This window comes from Entelurus aequoreus, linkage group LG26, assembly GCF_033978785.1.
Source record: "Entelurus aequoreus isolate RoL-2023_Sb linkage group LG26, RoL_Eaeq_v1.1, whole genome shotgun sequence".
In the NCBI taxonomy this organism is placed as follows: Eukaryota; Metazoa; Chordata; class Actinopteri; order Syngnathiformes; family Syngnathidae; genus Entelurus; species Entelurus aequoreus.
In genome coordinates this window covers 11,895,507-11,918,006 of record NC_084756.1, presented here as the reverse complement: position 1 = coordinate 11,918,006, position 22,500 = coordinate 11,895,507, and the positions used below count along the sequence as shown (strand labels likewise).

The following is a 22,500-nucleotide window of genomic DNA, read 5'->3' as shown; positions in this document are numbered from 1 at the left end:
ATATATATATATATATATATATATATGTATATATATATATATATATATATATATATATATATATATATATATATATATATATATATATGTATATATATATATATATATATATATATATATATATATATACAGTATATATATATATATATATATATATATATATATATATATATATATATATATATATATATATTTATATTTATATATATATTCCGAGCGCGTGACATGCATTTTTAGACAATATGATATGTCTGAGCGGCTAGGAGACACCAAGAGTAACAAGCGGTAGAAAATGTATTAGAAAGGACAGATTAAAAAAAAATAAAAAAATTCCCGCGGGCCGGATTTTGGACACTGGCGGGCCGTAGTTTGGGAACCCCTGCTCTAGAGTCTAGACCAGGGGTAGGGAACCTATGGCTCTAGACCCAGATGTGGCTCTTTTGATGACTGCATCTGGCTCTCAGATAAATCTTAGCTGACATTGCTTAACACGATAAGTAATGAATAATTCAGCTGGTAATGACAGTGTTAAAAATAACGTTCAAAATATAAAACATTCTCATGCATTTTAATCCATCCATCCGTTTTTTACCGCACCTGTTCAAGAAGTCGCATTAATGGTAAGAAGTATTTTATTTATTATTGGTTAGCTTCAGAATAACGATGTTATTAAAAAGAATAAGAAACTTATTATACTCAAAAAATGTTGGTCTTTCTTAAAAATGCACGCATTTAGTTGTATTCCGTATTAAAAAATATTACATGGCTCTCACGGAAATACCTTTTCAAATATTCGGCTTTCATGGCTCATTTAGCCAAAAAGGTTCCCGACCCCTGGTCTAGAACATTGCCTGAAACCCGGAAGTGCCTGAATGTACCTCTTGGTCACGTGATTGCAACCCAGCTATTACAATTATATTAATAAAATAAATAAAAGTACAAATGAAACACAATTATTGGTTTTAAAAGTTGATAAAATGATAATAAAACATCTAAAAAACAAACACTTTTTAAAGTTTTGATATCTTTTTTTTTTTTTTACCTTGTTCCATCAAGATAAACGGCCTCTAGTAGTGATGCTGTTACATCCAGGTTCTTCTTGATTTCTTCAAAGTCGACGTCTTTCTCCTCCAGCTCTTTCAAGATGCTCCTAAGCCTGGAAAAAAACATTTATAATCATTTATTTGTGATCCTTTCTTCATTTAATGGGATTTAATGTAGCATAGATCATATACAGCATAATGGTTTTCAACTAAAATTCAATACAGTAGGTCCAAATACTCATCACTTGCTCATGCAAACGTCTGCGAACTCCACAAGAAATATGCCTGCTAAAAATTGCCCTGAAGTTAGTATTGAGAACCACAGAGTTACAGGAGCAGGATTTAAGAGACTTATTCCCTGAGTTTGTAAACAATAACAAAAAAAAAACACAAAAATATTTTGTGATACTAACAAAAATCAACATATCAATCTAATCATTATTACCATTTAAGTACTCTACTATACTAGGTATAATAGGTATGGTTAGCATCGACATTCGGATCGATCATCCTTACTTAACATTGAATCTTTAGCAAGTAGCTTCTACACTGCAAAAAGTCAGTGTTCAAAAACAAGAAAAAAATGAGGGGTATTTTGTTTTAACTAAGCAAAATTATCTGCCAACAGAACAAGCAAATTTGGCTTGTCAAGACTTTCCAAAACAAGTCAAATTAGCTAACCTCAATGAGCCCAGAAATACCTTAAAATAAGTATATTCTCACTAATAACAAGTGCACTTTTCTTGTTAGAAAAAAAAAAGAGACCTTTTTGCTCAATATGTTGAAAAATATTCTTAAATGAAGTAAATGCTAGTGCCATTATCTTGACATTATGATATGCACTTGGCATTACATTTCTTGAAACCAGCAAACTTACACTAAAAACTAATTTATTGTTCTTAATGGAAAGGCAAAAAGGCAACAAGGCTTGTTACTCTCGGGTCTCCTAGCCGCTCAGGCAAATCATATGGTCTAAAAATGCATTTTTCCATCGATAACATGACATTATCGCGCCAAGTGCGTGCTCTTTCAGTCAATTAGTGTGCATATGTACAGCCCGGCCCCCGGCCAAAACATTTTTAATTGTAATTTTGAAGAATTAATCTGAATGTGCATGAACTGTTTCTGTTCAAATTTGTTAGAAATGTCACATGTTAAATGTTTAAATATTAACTGTCAGTTTACAGTACTGTGCCAACTGTACTACTATGTGAGTACATATTTTCTATTGTTTCATTGAAAATAAAACAACAAAGTCCATTTGGCTGTCATCTGTTTTAATATGAGACACAATTGTGTCAAAGTCATTGACACATTTTTCATGCTTGAAATAAGTAATTATTACTTTTAAAACGTAGTTTTAAACTTGTGAGTGTTGATGACACAGCTTTGCAACAGTTGATATTCTAGTTTCAAGCATGTTTTACTCAATATAGGTCATACAATCTCAGCAACAAGCTCTAATATCTTACTGAGATCATTTAGGACCAAAACCCTTAAAACAAGTTAAACACTCTAACATAAAATCTGCTTAGTGAGAAGAATTATCTTATCAGACAGAAAATAAGCAAATATCACCCTTATTTGAGATATTTAATCTTACTTAGATTTCAGTTTTTGCAGTGTAGTGTCGCCCTGCTCAATGTGTGTGTGTGGCATGCTCAACCATTCCTTTTCCGCTAGTCATCCAGTGATAATACTTTGAAAAAGCATAATTTATTTTCTGCATTGGTGGTATCTTCAATCAATCAATCAATCAAAGTGTATTTATATATCCCTAAATCACAAGTGTCTCAAAGGGCTGCACAAGCCACATCTTAGAATTGGCTTATGTTGTGTCTATAGGAAATATGATCTACCATCATTTGAATAAGTCTCAGGGACTACTTTATGGATACAGTGAACAGTGCATTGATACTTTAGAGCAGTAGTGCGATTACGTGATTAATTTGCCACGTAATATGCCTCCAGAATTTTGCATTCGAGTAAAAGACATAGCAACTTTAAAAGTTGTGCTTATTTATGTACACTGTATTGCCAAAATTTTTTGGCCACCTGCCTTGACTCACATGTGAACTTGAAGTGGCATCCCATTCCTAACCCATAGGGTTCAATATGATGTCTGTCCACATTTTGCAGCTATTACAGCTTCAACTCTTCTGGGAAGGCTGAGTGTGTTTATAGGAAATTTTCGACCATTCTTCCAAAAGCGCATTGGTGAGGTCACACACTGATGTTGGTCGAGAAGGCCTGGCTCTCAGTCTCCGTTCTAATTCATCCCCCACCATCCACACCAGACTCTGTCATCCATGTCTTTATGGACCTTGCTTTGTGCGCTGGTGCACAGTCATGTTGGAAGAGGAAGGGGCCCGCTCCAAACTGTTCCCACAAGGTTGGGAGCATGGAATTGTCCAAAATGTTTTGGTATGCTGGAGCATTCAAAGTTCCTTTCACTGGAACTAAAGGGCCAATCCCAACTCCTGAAAAACAACCCTACACCATAATTCCTCCTCCACCCAATTTCGCACTCGGCACAATGCAGTCCGAAATGTAGCGTTCTCCTGGCAACCTCCAAACCCAGACTCGTCCATCAGATTGCCAGATGGAAAAGTGTGCTTCATCACTCCAGAGAAGGCGTCTCCACTGCTCTAGAGTCCAGTGGTGATGTGCTTTACACCACTGCATCCCACGCTTTGCATCGGACTTGGTGATGTATGGCTTAGATGCAGCTGCTCGGCCATGGAAACCCATTCCATGAAGCTCTCTGCGTACTGCACGTGGGCTAATTGGAAGGTCACATGAAGTTTGGAGCTCTGTAGCAACTGACTGTGCAGAATGTCTTTGCACTATGCGCTTCAACATCTGCTGACCCCTCTCTGTCAGTTTACGTGGCCTACCACTGCGTGGTTGAGTTGCTGTTGTTCCCAAACTCTTCACTTTTCTTATAATACATTTGGAATATTTAGGAGCGAGGACATTTCACGACTGGATTTGTTGCACAGGTGGCATCCTATGACAGTTCCACGCTGGAAATCACTGAGAGCGGCCAATTCTTTCACAAATGTTTGTAGAAACAGTCTCCATGCCTAAGTGTTTGATTTTATACACCTGTGGCAGGACCAAGTGATTAGGACACCTGATTCTGATCATTTGGATGGCCAAATACTTTTGGCAATATAGTGTACGTTGTGAAAGTGCTGAAACGCAACAGAATTGGCGGCATGGGATTTAAGGACCACATCGCCTGTGCAGAACCTTGAATGGACGTGTCCCTGTCGATGGAGGATTGCTGGCTTGCTCGACGAAAGTGATATGTTGGCAAAGCTGAGTACCGTAACCTAAACTAAAGAGGGAGGAGTCGAAAATAAGTGGACTGTTTGCAGAACGAAATAATAGCTGGTGCTATTATGTTCAGACCTCCGGCTTTTTTTCGGTATTTTTCATTAAGTTCAAATCACATGCCTGCCTCAGTAGAAGCACTAATATTAATAATGATCTTAGTGATTATGTATTAGTATGATGATCTACTAATGATAATCCTACATGAATCAGATAATCTCTACATTACATTATGAAGTAAAAGGAAACTTAATGTCCAGGGTGTACCCCGCCTTCTGCCCGATTGCAGCTGAGATAGGCTCCAGCGACCCCCCGCGACCCCAAAAGGGACAAGCGGTAGAAAATGGATGGATGGATGGTATATCTATTATATTTAGATGAATGACGAATGACAGGCTATTAAAACTCACATTCTGGCTACTTTATTTTACTGTAAATTTGTCTGCACTATTTTGTAAAAAATAATAATTGAAACACCACCAAATTATTAAGGGGTAAGGTATAAGATCATTTTAGAGAGGCTTTAGCCCCCTCCCCCTAAAAAGGTCTAATGACACCACGTGTTTGAACCCTTGATGAAAAACAGTATTAATAAAATGTCCTGGGCATGACGTTAAAGTGCATCCGGCAGTGGAGGCTCCTCTATGGGGTTTTGGGGCACTAGGAGGTTAACCCCTTTACTACTGTTACCCCAGGTGGCCCTTGACAAAGGCCTAGTAGCTGACTGCCCCCTAGCCAGGGATACGATGAAGACCTCAACGGCGGAGCAGGTGGAAGACGGTAGATTTAAGAACTACCACAACGGCTGCGATGGCGGAAGAAGGCTGCAGCAGAAAAGGGTCCCCAGTCGTTTTGGACTCCATGCCACTGGACCCTGACTCGATTCTGTCAAGGATCATGTGGTGACTGTCTGTGCACCAGTCTCCACACGTAAAACAAAGTCACGCACAGGCATCCTCCATAAAGGGATACACCCCTACCAGGAGGATCGTCATACTCGTTCTAGTGACCGCCGATGATGATATTGATAAAAACAAAACATGTAAATATAGTGTACTTTCTGAGCATGGAGCACACCATCTACTGTATTTCCTTGTTATCACATTGGGCAGATTGTTTGCAGATATGTGTGTGAAACATGGAATAAAAAGTTGGATAATGGGAGCGTTTACATGCTTTACAATATTATCATCTAAATATGATCATCTCATCTTCAACAAGTCGAAAACATGAATAAAGTTGTTTCCATGAATAATCTCGGATACATTAAAAGCTGCATGCAAAAACATTATTAATGTTTTTACTAGAGATGTTTGAAATGCTTTGAAATGTACTATCGGAAATTATCGGTATCGTTTTTTTTATTATCGGTATCATTTTTTAAATTTTTTTTATGTTTTATTTTTTTATTAAATCAACATAAAAAACACAAGATACACTTACAATTAGTGCACCAACCCAAAAAACCTCCCTCCCCCATTTACACTCATTCACACAAAAGGGTTGTTTCTTTCTGTTATTAATATTCTGGTTCCTACATTATATATCAATATATATCAATACAGTCTGCAAGGGATACAGTCCGTAAGCACACATGATTGTGCGTGCTGCTGGTCCACTAATAGTACTAACCTTTAACAGTTAATGTTGCTCATTTTCATTAATTACTAGTTTCTATGTAACTGTTTTTATATTGTTTTACTTTCTTTTTTATTCAAGAAAATGTTTTTAATTTTTTTATCTTATTTTATTTTATTAGTTTTTTTAAAAAGGACCTTATCTTCACCATACCTGGTTGTCCAAATTAGGCATAATAATGTGTTAATTCCACGACTGTATATATCGGTATCGGTTGATATCGGTATCGGTAATTAAGAGTTGGACAATATCGGAATATCCGATATTATATTTTCAACCAAATTTAGTAAATTATTAGTTTTTGTTGTGCACGTAAACATACTGAGTGTGTGTATGTGGGGCTGTGATGTTAGGTTTAGGTCAGGAGTCTAATAATAATAATAATAATAGCATTTATTATTACTAATAACATTATTATTTATATTAAAAACTAAAATGGAGCCACACACAAAATCTTGTTTAGGGCCACATAAAGCATCGGTTGTGTTGTTGGGCAGAAGTCTGTTGACAACAGGCTCGCTATGGTATGACTTGATTTGTCTAACCCGGCGCATCTCAATTGTTTACTGTCACGCCCCACTGAGAACGAAGAAAACATTTCATTGTTAGAAGTACACCTCTGCATAACACTGTATCTTATTAAAAATTAAGCAAAAAATAAAGAAATATAGATTAATTTACAACTAAAAATAACTTAAACATTGTTGATTTAGTTCGCATTGGGTTAAAACGATTTGGCTGGGGGCCGGGCTGTGTGTATATATGCACACACACATATATATATATATATATATATATATATATATATACACTACCGTTCAAAAGTTTGGGGTCACCCAAACAATTTTGTGGAATAGCCTTCATTTCTAAGAACAAGAATAGACTGTCGAGTTTCAGATGAAAGTTCTCTTTTTCTGGCCATTTTGAGCGTTTAATTGACCCCACAAATGCGATCAGAATCAGAATCAGAATCAGAATAGTTTTATTGCCATTGTTTGAGAACGGGTTCACAAACTAGGAATTTTTTTGGTGCGAACGTGCGACATAAAACACATATAACACATATTTGGTAATAAAAAGAGCTGTGACTGAGCTATCAGATAGACTTAGAAGGAATTCAAGGAATTCAAGGAGCTGCTGTTAGGAGTTATTGTTCATTTGCCTGATGGCCGAGGGGAAAAAACTGTTCAGGTGGCGGGAGGTGTGGGTCTGGATGGAGCGTAGTCTCCTGCCTGAGGGGTGAGGGGAGAATAGTGTGTGTCCAGGGTGAGAAGAGTCAGCTGTGATCCGACCCACACGCCTCCTGGTCCTGGAGGAGAACAAGTCCTGGAGGGATGGGAGCTTGCAGCCAATCACCTTCTCAGCAGCACGTACGATGCGCTGCAGTCTATGCTTATCCTGGACTGTGGCGCCGGGGAACCACACTGTGATGGAGGAGGTCAGGATGGACTCTATGATGGCTGAGTAAAACTGCACCAGCATCTCGGTCGGCACCTTAAGTTTCCTCAGCTGCCGCAGGAAGTACATCCTCTGCTGGGCCTTCTTGATGAGGGAGCTGATGGTCGGCTCCCACTTGAGGTCCTGGGTGATGGTGGTGCCCAAGAAACGGAAGGAGTCCACAATGGGGACGGGGGTGGGAGAGTCAATCAGGGTGAGGGGGGATGGTGGGGCTGTGACATTCCTGAAGTCCATGATCATCTCCACTGTTTTCTGGGCGTTCAGCTCCAGGTTGTTGAGGCTGCACCAGGACGTCAGCCGGTCCACCTCTCTCCTGTAGGCGGACTCATCGCCATTCGAGATGAGCCCGATGAGGGTGGTGTCATCCGCAAATTTGAGCAGTTTTACGGATTGGTGACTGGAGGTGCAGCAGTTTGTATACAGGGAGAAGAGCCAGGGGGAGAGTACACAGCCCTGAGGAGTACCAGTGTTTGTGGTTTGACTGTCCGAGACAATCTTCCCCAGCCGTACGTGCTGTCTTCGGTCTGTCAGGAAGTCATTAATCCAACTGCAGAGGGAGTCAGGCACGCTGAGCTGGTAGAGCTTGTCTCGTAGCAGTCCAGGGAGGATGGTGTTGAAGGCAGAGCTGAAGTCCACAAACAGGATCCTAGCGTAGGTTCCTGGGGAGTCCAGATGCTCCAGGATGAAGTGGAGGGCAAAGTTCACTGCATCATCCACAGACCTGTTGGCTCTGTAGGCAAACTGCAGTGGGTCCAGGAGGGGGGCGGTGATGTCCTTGAGGTGGGGCAGGACCAAGCGCTCAAAGGACTTCATGACCACAGACGTCAGCGCGACCGGCCTGTAGTCATTTAGTCCTGTGATCCGTGCTTTCTTGGGGACAGGGACAATGGTAGAGGTCTTAAAGCAGGACGGCACGCGGCATAGCTCCAGAGAGGTGTTAAAAATGTCAGTGAAGACAGGAGCCAGCTGGTCCACACAGTGTCTGAGAGTGGAGGGGGAGACACCATCCGGCCCGGGGGCCTTCCGCGTATTCAGCTTATGCTCCAGAAACTCAATCTGCTCAAAGGAAGGTCAGTTTTGTAGCTTCTGTACGAGCTAAACTGATGTGTGAACATGATTGCACAGGGTTTTCTAATCATCAATTAGCCTTCTGAGCCAATGAGCAAACACATTGTACCATTAGAACACTGGAGTGATAGTTGCTGGAAATGGGCCTCTATACACCTATGTAGATATTGCACCAAAAACCAGACATTTGCAGCTAGAATAGTCATTTAGTCAGGGACGGCGTGGCGAAGTTGGTAGAGTGGCTGTGCCAGCAATCGGAGTGTTGCTGGTTACTGGGGTTCAATTCCCACCTTCTACCGTGGGGGTTATACAAGTATAACCCATTTATCATTTATTATTTATTTATTTACCACATTAGCAATGTATGGAGTGCATTTCTTTAAAGTTAAGACTAGTTTAAAGTTATCTTCATTGAAAAGTACAGTGCTTTTCCTTCAAAAATAAGGACATTTCAATGTGACCCCAAACTTTTGAACGGTAGTGTATATATATATATATATATATATATATATATATATATATATATATATATATATATATATATACAGTCAAGAAAATAAGTATTTGAACACCCTGCTATTTTGCAAGTTCTCCCACTTAGAAATCATGGAGGGGTCTGAAATTTTCACGGTAGGTGCATGTCCAGTGTATGAGAGATAACCTAAAAAGAAAAATCCAGAAATCACAATCTATGATTTTTTAACAATTTATTCGTGTGATACAGCTGAAAATAAGTATTTGAACACCTGTCTATCAGATAGAATTCTGACCCTCAAAGACCTGTTAGTCCGCCTTTAAAAGTCCTCCTCCACTCCACTGTATTATCCTGAATCAGATGCACCTGTATGAGGTCGTTAACTGCATAAAGACACCTGTCCACCCCATACAATCAGTAAGACCCAACATTCAGCATGGCTAAGAGCAAAGAGCTGTCCAAAGACACCAGAGACAAAATTGTACAACTCCACAAGGATGGAAAGGGCTACGGAGAAATTGCCAAGCAGCTTGGTGAAAAAAGGTCCACTGTTGGAGCAATCATTAGAAAATGGAAGAAGCTAAACATGACGGTCAATCTCAATCGGAGTGGAGCCCCATGCAAGATATCACCTCGTGGGGTCTCAATGATGCTAAGAAAGGTGAGGAATCAGCCCAGGACTACACGGCAGGACTTGGTCAATGACCTGAAAAGAGCTGGGACCACTGTTTCCATGGTCACTGTTGGTAATACACTAAGACGTCATGGTTTGAAATCATGCATGGCACGGAAGGTTCCCCTGCTTAAACCAGCACATGTTAAGGCCCGTCTAAAGTTTGCCAATGACCATTTGGATGATCCAGAAGAGTCACGGGAGAAAGTTTTGTGGACAGATGAGACCAAAATTGACCTTTTTGGTCATAATTCCACTATGCGTGTTTGGAGGAAGAAGAATGATGCTTACCATCCCAAGAACACCATCCCTACTGTGAAGCATGGGGGTGGTAGCATCATGCTTTGGGGGTGTTTTTCTGCTCATGGGACAGGACGACTGTACTGTATTAAGGAGAGGATGACTGCAGCCATGTATTGTGAGATTTTGGCCAAAAACCTCCTTCCCTCAGTCAGATCATTGAAGATGAGTCGTGGCTGGATCTTCCAACATGACAATGACCCAAAGCACACAGCCAGGAAAACCAAGACGTGGCTATGTAAGAACCATATCAAGGTTCTGGAGTGGCCTAGCCAGTCTCCAGACCTAAATCCAATTGAAAATCTTTGGAGGGAGCTGAAAGTCTGTGTTACTCAGCGACAGCCCAGAAACCTGACTGATCTACAGAAGATCTGTGTGGAGGAGTGGGCGAAAATCCCCCCTGCAGTCTGTGCTAACCTGGTGAAGAACTACAGGAAACGTTTGACCTCTGTAATTGCAAACAAAGGCTACTCAACCAAATATTAATGTTGGTGTTCAAATACTTATTTTCAGCTATATCACACAAATAAATTGTTAAAAAATCATAGATTGTGATTTCTGGATTTTTCTTTTTAGGTTATCTCTCATATAGTGGACATGCACCTACCATGGAAATTTCAGACCCCTCCATGATTTCTAAGTGGGAGAACTTGCAAAATAGCAGGGTGTTCAAATACTTATTTTCTTGACTGTATATATATATATATATATATATATATATATATATATATATATATGGATCCCGCCCCACGATTTGAGATGGACTGGTCTAACTTGAGTCCACAATGGCAGATATCCTACCAGATATACACTATATTGCCAAAAGTATTTGGCCACCCATGCAAATGAGAATCAGGTGTCCTAATCGCTTGGCCCGGCCACAGGTGTATACAATCAAGCACTGGAGACTGTTTTTACAAACATTTGTGAAAGAATGGGCCGCTCTCAGGAGCTCAGTGACTTCCAGTGTGGAACTGTCATAGGATGCCACCTGTGCAACAAATCCAGTCGTGAAATATTCCAACGTCAACTGTCGGCTTTATCATGAGAAAAGTGAAGAGTTTGGGAACAACAGCAACTCAGCCACCAAGTGGTAGGCCACATAAACTGACAGAGAGGGGTCAGCGGATGCTGAAGCACAATGTACAAAAAGTCTTTGCACAGTCAGTTGCTACAGAGCTCCAAACTTCATGTGACCTTCCAATTAGCCCACGTACAGTACGCAGAGAGCTTCATGGAATGGGTTTCCATTGCCGAGCAGCTCCATTTAAGCTATACATCACCAAGTCCAATGGTGTAAACCAGGGGTCACCAACGCGGTGCCCGCGGGCACCAGGTAGCCCGTAAGGACCAGATGAGTAGCCCGCCGGTCTGTTCTAAAAATAGCTCAAATAGCAGCACTTACCAGTGAGCTGCCTCTATTTTTTAAATTGTATTTATTTACTAGCAAGCTGGTCTCGCTTTGCCCGACATTTTTAATTCTAAGAGAGACAAAACTCAAATAGAATTTGAAAATCCAAGAAAAAAGACTTGATCTTCACTTGTTTAAATAAATTCATTAATTCTTTTACTTTGCTTCTTATAACTTTCAGAAAGACAATTTTAGAGAAAAAATACAACCTTAAAAATGATTTTAAGAATTTTTAAACACATATACCTTTTTACCTTTTAAATTCCTTCCTCTTCTTTCCTGACAATTTAAATCAATGTTCAAGTAAAAATTTGTATTTTTATTCTAAAGAATAATAAAACATTTTTTAAATTTAATTCTTCATTTTAGCTTCTGTTTTGTCGACGAAGAATATTTGTGAAATATTTCTTCAAACTTATTATGATTAAAATTCAAAAAAATTATTCTGGCAAATCTAGAAAATCTGTAGAATCAAATTTAAATCTTATTTCAAAGTCTTTTGAATGTATTTTAACATTTTTGTTCTGGAAAATCTAGAAGAAATAATGATTTGTCTTTGTTAGAAATATAGCTTGGTCCAATTTGTTATATATTCTAACAAAGTGTAGATTGGATTTTAACCTATTTAAAACATGTCATCAAAATTCTAAAATTAATCTTAATCAGGAAAAATTACTAATGATGTTCCATAAATTCTTTTTTTAAGTTTTTCTCTTCTTTTTTTCGGTTGAATTTTGAATTTTAAAGAGTCGAAATTGAAAATAAACTATGTTTCAAAATTTAATTGTCATTTTTTTCGTGTTTTCTCCTCTTTTAAACCGTTCAATTAAGTGTAAATATCATTCATTATTAATAATAACATAGAGTTAAAGGTAAATTGAGCAAATTGGCTATTTCTGGCAATTTATTTAAGTGTGTATCAAACTGGTAGCCCTTCGCATTAATCAGTACCCAAGAAGTAGCTCTTGGTTTCAAAAAGGTTGGTGACCCCTGGTGTAAACCATGCACCACTGGACTCTAGAGCAGTGTAGACGCCTTCTCTGGAGTGATGAATCACGCTTTTCCATCTGGCAATCTAAAGGACCAGTCTGGGTTTGGAGGTTGCCAGGAGAACGCTACATTTCAAACTGCATTGTGCCGAGTGCGAAATTTGATGGAGGAGGAATTATGGTGTGGGATTGTTTTTCAGGAGTTGGGCTTGGCCCCTTAGTTTCAGTGAAAGGAACTTTGAATGCTCCAGGATACCAAAACATTTTGGACAATTCCATGCTCCCAACCTTGTGGGAACAGTTTGGAGCGGGCCCCTTCCTCTTCCATCATGACTGTGCACCAGTGCACAAAGTAAGGTCCGTACAGACATGGATGACATAGTGTGGTGTGGATGAATTTGACTGGCCTGCACAGAGTCCTGACCTGAAACCGATAGAACACCTTTGGGATTAATTAGAACAGACACTGAGAGCCAGGCCTTCTCGACCAACATCAGTGTGTGACCTCACCAATGCGCTTTTGGAAGAATGGTCAACATTTCCTATAAACACACTCCACAACCTTGTGGACAGCCTTCCCAGAAGAGTTGAAGCTGTAATAGCTGCAACAAGTGGACCAACATCATATTGAACCCTATTGGTTAGGAATGGGATGGCACTTCAAGTTCATATGTGAGTCAAGGCAGGAGGCCACTTTTGGCAATATAGTGTATATTGCAAACTGTAAACATTTGTGAACGATTTTAAAAGTGGTTTATTCGGAATACATTTTTAAGCCAACTTATCTCAAAAGGTGCCTGTGGCAGAAAGGGCATTATGGCTGCCAATCTTTCCACGAGAGGACAACTTGCCATGACTTGTCTCTCATTTAAAGACACGCTTACTTACTATGACAATTTGAAGAGTTGACCTCCTGCTGATCTGAGAATGAATGTTGCTGCCCAAATAAGGGCGTGATTAATGAAGGCTAATTGCAAGCACTTGCCATGTAGGGAGCATTCGTCTCACGGATAAATCTGCACCAAGCTTCAGCAGGTTGTTGGAGTCTGCATGAGAAACCTCATCCTCTGTTTACACAATGTTTCATTCGTAAAACAGATGACTTGCTCGTGTGATCCCGGTGTTGAAACATGCCGACAACTTGTTTTCAATGTTTATCGCCACCGCCACGGCCTTTGAGAAAGCTGCCCAGACGTAAAAATAGCAAGCGTCTAAATGTCAACGCTCACTTCGACTGTGCAGATAACTTCTTCTTTTGGCGGCAGAAGTGACTTGGGCAGGAAATGACTCGTCAAGAACACTTGTGGACTTTTATTGACGTCAAAGAAAAATCTTCCTCTTGGCCGAGACGCCGTGGTAACCACACAGTGAGCGTTGCCATGTGTGCCTTGCTCCGTGCATGCAAGCCAGCGCTGCAAAAATAAGCATATTTTGTCAGGTAATGTACACAAAATACACATTTTGCAAGGATTAAAAATATTTTTTTTTAATCGCTGTAAAAAATAAAAAATAAAATAAATAAATAAAAATGTGACACTTAGATAATATAAACAATCTTAATGAGTTCATGTTACACAATCTGTTACTGACAAATCAGTAAATATGTTATTTTGGGGGTGAGGTGAAGAAAAGAATGAAGGAAAAAAAATACAGGTATGTATATAAAAAAAAAAAATTCAATATATATATATATATATATATATATATATATATATATATATATATACCTTGGGTCAGAAAAAGACACAGAGGCTATTTCATCCCTACAAGCCTGTTTCGCAGGTCTCCCTGCTCCTTTTCCCTAAAGAACAGGGAAACCTAATTTTTATTTGCGAGGATTAAGATTAATTCTTCATCTAAACATGAATATATGAACATCTTATCAGTCGGCATCCCAGCGAGAGCAGAAATTGTAAATTGTAGTTGGTCAGCTTTGACAGCCAATTTAGACCCGGAAATAACGAAAAATACGCTTGGTTCTTATCTTATTAGTTGGCATCACAGTGAGAGCAGAAATTGTAAATTGGTCCGCTTTGACAGCCAATTTAGACCCGGGAATAGCAAAAAAGACGCTTGGTTGCACCTCTATTTTTCTTTGAGAGGATTACGATAAATTCTTCATCTAAACATGAATATATGAACATCTTATCAGTCGGCATCCCAGCGAGAGCAGAAATTGGAAATAGAAGTTGGTCAGCTTTGACAGCCAATTTAGACCCGGAAATAGCAAAAAAGACGCTTTGTTCCACCTTAATTTTTCTTTGCAAGGATTACGATTATTTCTTCATCTAAACATAAATATATGAACATCTTATCAGTCGGCATCCCAGTGAGAGCAGAAATTGTAAATTGTAGTTGGTCAGCCTTGACAGCCAATTTAGACCCGGGAATAACGAAAAAGACACTCGGTTGCACCTCTATTTTTCTTTGCAAGGATTACGATTAATTCTTAATCTAAACATGAATATATGAACATCTTCTCAGTCGGCATCCCAGCGAGAGCAGAAATTGTAAATTGAAGTTGGTCAGCTTTGACAGCCAATTTAGACCCGGAAATAGCGAAAAAGACGCTTTGTTCCACCTTAATTTTTATTTGCGAGGATTACGATTAATTCTTTATCTAAGCATGAATATATGAACATCTTATCAGTCTGCATCCCAGTGAGAGCAGAAATTGTAAATTGGTCACTTTTGACAGCCAATTTAGACCCGGGAATAGCGAAAAATACACTTGGTTCCACTTCTATTTTTGTTTGCGAGGATTACGATTAATTCTTCATCTAAACATGAATATATGAACATCTTATCAGTCGGCATCCCAGCGAGAGCAGAAATTGGAAATAGAAGTTGGTCAGCTTTGACAGCCAATTTAGACCCGGAAATAGCAAAAAAGACGCTTTGTTCCACCTTAATTTTTCTTTGCAAGGATTACGATTAATTCTTCATCTAAACATAAATATATGAACATCTTATCAGTCGGCATCCCAGTGAGAGCAGAAATTGTAAATTGTAGTTGGTCAGCCTTGACAGCCAATTTAGACCCGGGAATAACGAAAAAGACAGTCGGTTGCACCTCTATTTTTCTTTGCAAGGATTACGATTAATTCTTAATCTAAACATGAATATATGAACATCTTCTCAGTCGGCATCCCAGCGAGAGCAGAAATTGTAAATTGAAGTTGGTCAGCTTTGACAGCCAATTTAGACCCGGAAATAGCGAAAAAGACGCTTTGTTCCACCTTAATTTTTATTTGCGAGGATTACGATTAATTCTTTATCTAAGCATGAATATATGAACATCTTATCAGTCTGCATCCCAGTGAGAGCAGAAATTGTAAATTGGTCACTTTTGACAGCCAATTTAGACCCGGGAATAGCGAAAAATACACTTGGTTCCACTTCTATTTTTGTTTGCGAGGATTACGATTAATTCTTCATCTAAACATGAATATATGAACATCTTATCAGTCGGCATCCCAGCGAGAGCAGACATTGTAAACTGAAGTTGGTCAGCTTTGACAGCCAATTTAGACCCGGAAATAGCAAAAAAGACGCTTTGTTCCACCTTAATTTTTCTTTGCGAGGATTACGATTAATTCTTCATCTGAACATGAATATATGAACCTCTTATCAGTCGGCATCCCAGCGAGAGAAGACATTTTAAACTGAAGTTGGTCAGCTTTGACAGCCAATTTAGACCCGGGAATAGCGAAAAAGACGCTTTGTTCCACCTTAATTTTTCTTTGCGAGGATTACGATTAATTCTTCATCTAAACATGAATAGATGAACTTCTTATCAGTCGCCACCCCAGCAAGAGCAGACATTGTAAATTGAAGTTGGTCAGCTTTGACAGCCAATTTAGACGCAGAAATAGCGAAAAAGCCGCTCGGTTCCACCTCTATTTTTCTTTGCGAGGATTACGATTCATTCTTCATCTAAACATGAATATAAGAACATCTTACCAGTCGGCATCCCAGCGAGAGCAGAAATTGTAAACTGAAGTTGGTCAGCTTTGACAGCCAATTTAGACCCGGAATTAGCGAAAAAGACGCTTTGTTCCACCTCTATTTTTCTTTGAGGTAACAGAGGTTCTTAACATGGCACTCCTCGAGCACTGAGGAACAGGCGAGGCAGGCATAAATAGCCGCCTGATTGGCAACTGCCACCAGTTGTGCCCGGCTGCCAATCAGGGACAGGTGAGGAAAACGAGCGCTCAGGGAGACATGCAGGAAGTGGAACCAAAATAGCAGCACTGACAGGAAATGAACATCAAACAAGGAAACACAAACAGAAATGAAGTGACAGATCGTCACAAGAATGTCGGCCACTTATGGAGCAGACAGCTGACAGTAAGAAAGACTTTGGTGGAGTTTCTTTCTGTAATTATCATTAATTGTGTGAATGCTCCAAAGCATTAACAAGTTTTTTTCTTCTTCTCCAGATTTTGGCGTGCTCTACCTTCCACATTTTTCATCCGAGTCAAACCGTTCCAACTTCGAACTGTTCAGCCCGATTCGGGAATCGCGGGCTTTCCCTTGACAAATTCCAAAAATTCCCTAATTTCCCAGAATTCCAACTCTTCCTGGACATTTTTACCATTCAAAATGATTTGGCCATTTTTCAAACATTCACCATTTCCTCATTTTTCAACCGATTCAAACCATCCCACCTTCCACACATTCCACCCTCCTGGAAATTCAAACTACCCTTTTTTCAAGTTAAAAAAAAATTCCAGGATTTTCCAGAATTCCTGGTTTTCCAAAGCCCTATTTCCGCCCTTTTATTCTGGCGACTACTCCTCCCACATTTCCCAACCCACTTCAACCGTTCTACCGTCAAATCATTCTTCTTAATCAGGACAAAAAACAAAGTTATTTTTTTAATTGGAAAAATTCCTGGTTTTCCACAAATACCAGGAATTTCGTAATACCATTTCTCAATTCAACATGATACTTCTTCAACATTTCTCGACCAACCATTTCAACTCATTCAGAACATTCAAGTTGTTCACCATTTTCTAAAAAATTCCAGCTTTCCCAAATTTTTGGGAAATTCCCATTGATATCAATGGTACATTCTTCAAAGCTCTTGACCGATATAAACAATTCCAACACCAACCAAATCAGCTCATTCAGGACATTCATGCTCCTAATCATTTTTTTAAAAAATCCCGCTTTTCCCAAAATTGCCAAATTTCCAGGAAGTTCCCATTGAAATGGGAACAATTCCCACATTTTTCAACATATTCAAACCATTCTACCTTCAATACATTCCACCCTCCTGAAATATCAAACTACCTTTTTTTCAAGTTAAAAAAAAATTCCAGGATTTTCCAGAATTCCTGGTTTTCCAAAGCCCTATTTCCGCCCTTTTATTCTGGCGACTACTCCTCCCACATTTTCCAACCCACTTCAACCGTTCTACCGTCAAATCATTCTTCTTAATCAGGACAAAAAACAAAGTTATTTTTTTAATTGGAAAAATTCCTGGTTTTCCAGAAATACCAGGAATTTCGTAATACCATTTCTCAATTCAACATGATACTTCTTCAACATTTCTCGACCAACCATTTCAACTCATTCAGAACATTCAAGTTGTTCACCATTTTCTAAAAAATTTCAGCTTTCCCAAATTTTTGGGAAATTCCCATTGATATCAATGGTACATTCTTCAAAGCTCTTGACCGATTTAAACAATTCCAACACCAACCAAATCAGCTCATTCAGGACATTCATGCTCCTAATCATTTTTTTTTTAAATCCCGCTTTTCCCAAAATTTCCAAATTTCCAGGAAGTTCCCATTGAAATGGGAACAATTCCCACATTTTTCAACATATTCAAACCATTCTACCTTCAATACATTCCACCCTCCTGAAATATCAAACTACCTTTTTTTCAAGTTAAAAAAAAATTCCAGGATTTTCCAGAATTCCTGGTTTTCCAAAGCCCTATTTCCGCCCTTTTATTCTGGCGACTACTCCTCCCACATTTTCCAACCCACTTCAACCGTTCTACCGTCAAATCATTCTTTTTAATCAGGACAAAAAACAAAGTTATTTTTTTAATTGGAAAAATTCCTGGTTTTCCACAAATACCAGGAATTTCGTAATACCATTTCTCAATTCAACATGATACTTCTTCAACGTTTCTCGACCAACCATTTCAACTCATTCAGAACATTCAAGTTGTTCACCATTTTCTAAAAAATTCCAGCTTTCCCAAATTTTGGGGAAATTCCCATTGATATCAATGGTACATTCTTCAAAGCTCTTGACCGATTTAAACAATTCCAACACCAACCAAATCAGCTCATTCAGGACATTCATGCTCCTAATCATTTAAAAAAAAAAATCCCGCTTTTCCCAAAATTGCCAAATTTCCAGGAAGTTCCCATTGAAATGGGAACGATTCCCACATTTTTCAACATATTCAAACCATTCTACCTTCAATACATTCCACCCTCCTGAAATATCAAACTACCTTTTTTTCAAGTTAAAAAAAAATGCAGGATTTTCCAGAATTCCTGGTTTTCCAAAGCCCTATTTCCACCCTTTTTCTGGCGACTACTCCACCCACATTTTTCAACCCACTTCAACCGTTCCACCGTCAAATCATTCCTCTTAATCAGGACAAAAAACAAAGTTATTTTTTTAATTGGAAAAATTCCTGGTTTTCCTGAAATTCCAGGAATTACGTAATACCATTTCTCAATTCAACATGTTACTTCTTCAACATTTGTCGACCAATTTGAACAATTCCAACACCAACCATTTCAACTCATTCAGAACAGTCAAGTGTTTTACCATATTCTAAAAAATTCCTGCATTTCCCCAAAAATGCACACATTTTGGGGAAATTCCCATTGAAATCAATGGGACATTCGCCAAAGCTCTTAACCAATTTAAACAATTCCAACACCAACCAATTCAGCTCATTCATGCTCCTAATCATTTTTAAAAAATCCTGATTTTCCCCAAATTCCCAAATTTCCAGGAAGTTCCATTGAAATGGGAACAATTCCCACATTTTTCAACCTATTCAAACCATTCCGACATCACCACATTCTACTCATCCTGGACTTTGAAACTAAAACGTTCCCAAGTTCCAAACCAAATTCTGGTTTTCCTGGAAATTCAAACTATTCTTACATTCACACTACATTCTGTCAGCATTTCAGTTCAACTTCAGCATTGGAGCATTCACACGCAATTCCTTCAGGCATTGCTTCATCTAGTTATTACTATAATTAGTTATAATTAATTAAAACAGTACTCCAAGTATGTGCTTTTACTGCCATCACGTGTCTACTTTACGTCCGTGTGCAATAAAATGAGTAAAACACCACTTTTTTAAATGTGCTGTGCTTTTTGAGGTTGCAAGGAACACTTAAAATAGTGATAACCAATTTATAAAAGCAACAGCGGATTTAATGTTATTGAAAAAAGTACGCCAAAAAACATTGCAACCTTTTGCAGCAACTTTCCGAAAAAGATGCGACAAATTCAGGCATTTTTTGGGCTGCAGAAAAACGTGAAATTCTAGAAGTGTTCGACAAAACCAAACTGCATTTCCTTCCCAGCAGCAGAAGTACCCTCAGTCAAGTGTTCCTGTAACAGCTTGGACTGGCAAGTGTCGCTGCTAAGTATAGTCAGGGCACAACATGCCATCAAGTCCTGCATGATGTTTGGTCAACCTGTGTACAGTAAGTATACATTGTGTAAAGTTAATGCTCTATAATGTGTGTACAGTAAGTAGAAAGTGTGTACAGTAAGTAAAAAGTGGGTATAGGAAGTATAAAGTGTGTATAGTAAGTTTACAGTGTGCACAGTAAGTAAAAAGTGGGTATAGGAAGTATAAAGTGTGTACAGTAAGTAAAAAGTGGGTATAGGAAGTATAAAGTGTGTACAGTTAGTACTCTATAATGTGTGTGCAGTAAGTACAAAGTGTGTATATGAAGTATAAAATGTATATAGTAAGTAGAAAGTGTGTACAGTAAGTAAAAGTGGGTATAGGAAGTATAAAGTGTGTACAGTTAGTACTCTATAATGTGTGTGCAGTAAGTACAAAGTGTGTATATGAAGTATAAAATGTATATAGTAAGTAGAAAGTGTGTACAGTAAGTACAAGTGGGTATACAAATTATAAAGTGTGTACAGTTAGTACTCTATAATGTGTGTGCAGTAAGTAAAAAGTGTGTATATGAAGTATAAAGTGTGTATAGTAAGTATAAAGTGTGTACAGTAAGTAAAATGTGGGTATAAGAAGTATAAAGTGTGTACAGTTAGTACTCTATAATGTGTGTGCAGTAAGTAAAAAGTGTGTACAGTAAGTAAAAAGTGTGTATATGAAGTATAAAGTGTGTATAGTAAGTTTACAGTGTGCACAGTAAGTATAAAGTGGGTATAGGAAGTATAAAGTGTGTACAGTAAGTAAAAAGTGGGTATAGGAAGTATAAAGTGTGTACAGTTAGTACTCTATAATGTGTGTGCAGTAAGTACAAAGTGTGTATATGAAGTATAAAATGTATATAGTAAGTAGAAATGTGTACAGTAAGTAAAAGTGGTTATAGGAAGTATAAAGTGTGTACAGTTAGTACTCTATAATGTGTGTGCAGTAAGTAAAAAGTGTGTATATGAAGTATAAAATGTATATAGTAAGTATAAAGTGTGTACAGTAAGTAAAAGTGGGTATAGGAAGTATAAAGTGTGTACAGTTAGTACTCTATAATGTGTGTGCAGTAAGTAAAAAGTGTGTATATGAAGTATAAAGTGTGTATAGTAAGTATAAAGTGTGTACAGTAAGTAAAATGTGGGTATAAGAAGTATAAAGTGTGTACAGTTAGTACTCTCTAATGCGTGTGCAGTAAGTAGAAAGTGTGTACATTAAGTAAAATGTGGGTATAAGAAGTATAAAGTGTGTACAGTTAGTACTCTATAATGCGTGTGCAGTAAGTAGAAAGTGTGTACAGTAAGTAAAAAGTGCGTATAGGAAGTATAAAGTGTGTACAGTTAGTACTCTATAATGTGTGTGCAGTAAGTAAAAAGTGTGTACAGTAAGTAAAAAGTGTGTATATGAAGTATAAAGTGTGTATAGTAAGTTTACAGTGTGCACAGTAAGTAAAAAGTGGGTATAGGAAGTATAAAGTGTGTACAGTAAGTAAAAAGTGGGTATAGGAAGTATAAAGTGTGTACAGTAAGTACTCTTTAATGTGTGTGCAGTAAGTACAAAGTGTGTATATGAAGTATAAAATGTATATAGTAAGTAGAAAGTGTGTACAGTAAGTAAAAGTGGGTATACAAAGTATAAAGTGTGTACAGTTAGTACTCTATAATGTGTGTGCAGTAAGTAAAAAGTGTGTATATGAAGTATAAAGTGTGTATAGTAAGTATACAGTGTGTACAGTAAGTAAAATGTGGGTATAAGAAGTATAGAGTGTGTACAGTGAGTACTCTATAATGCGTGTGCAGTAAGTAAAAAGTGAGTATATGAAGTATAAAGTGTGTATAGTAAGTATAAAGTGTGTACAGTAAGTAAAATGTGGGTATAAGAAGTATAAAGTGTGTACAGTTAGTACTCTATAATGCGTGTGCAGTAAGTAGAAAGTGTGTACATTAAGTAAAAAGTGCATATAGGAAGTAGAAAGTGTGTACAACTAGTACTCTATAATGTGTGTGCAGTAAATAAAAAGTGTGTACAGTAAGTAAAAAGTGTGCATATGAAGTATAAGGTGTGTATAGTAAGTATACAGTGTGTACAGTAAGTATAACGTGCGTATAGGAAATATAAAGTGTAAATAGTAAGTACTCTATAATGCGTGTACAGTAAGTATAAAGTGTGAACAGTAAGTACAAAGTGTGTATAGGAAGTATAAAGTGTGTACAGTAAGTACAAAGTGTGTATAGGAAGTATAAAGTGTGTATAGTAAGTAGAAAGTGTGTACAGTAATTAGAAAGTGGGTATAGAAATTAGAAAATGTATACAGTAAGTAAAAAGTGTGTATAGGATGTATAAAGTGTGTACAATAAGTAGAAAGTGTGTACATTAAGTAAAAAGTGGGTATAGGAAGTATAAAGTGTGTACAGTAAGTATAAAGTGTGTATAGTAA

General features: G+C 38.0%; 1 protein-coding gene across 3 annotated transcripts in view; it reads right to left on the bottom strand.

Moving 5' to 3' along the window:
- The window catches only part of LOC133643154 (dual specificity calcium/calmodulin-dependent 3',5'-cyclic nucleotide phosphodiesterase 1B-like), a 74,298-nt gene that overhangs the window by 36,737 nt on the left and 15,061 nt on the right, over positions 1-22,500 (bottom strand). For all 3 annotated transcript variants that reach the window (XM_062037567.1, XM_062037565.1, XM_062037566.1), the window contains exon 2: positions 1,043-1,156. Coding sequence is in view for 2 of the 3 variants with exons in the window: in XM_062037565.1 (XP_061893549.1) it covers positions 1,043-1,156 (114 nt within the window). In the remaining variant the exon portion in view is untranslated. The remainder of the gene's footprint in view (positions 1-1,042; positions 1,157-22,500) is intronic.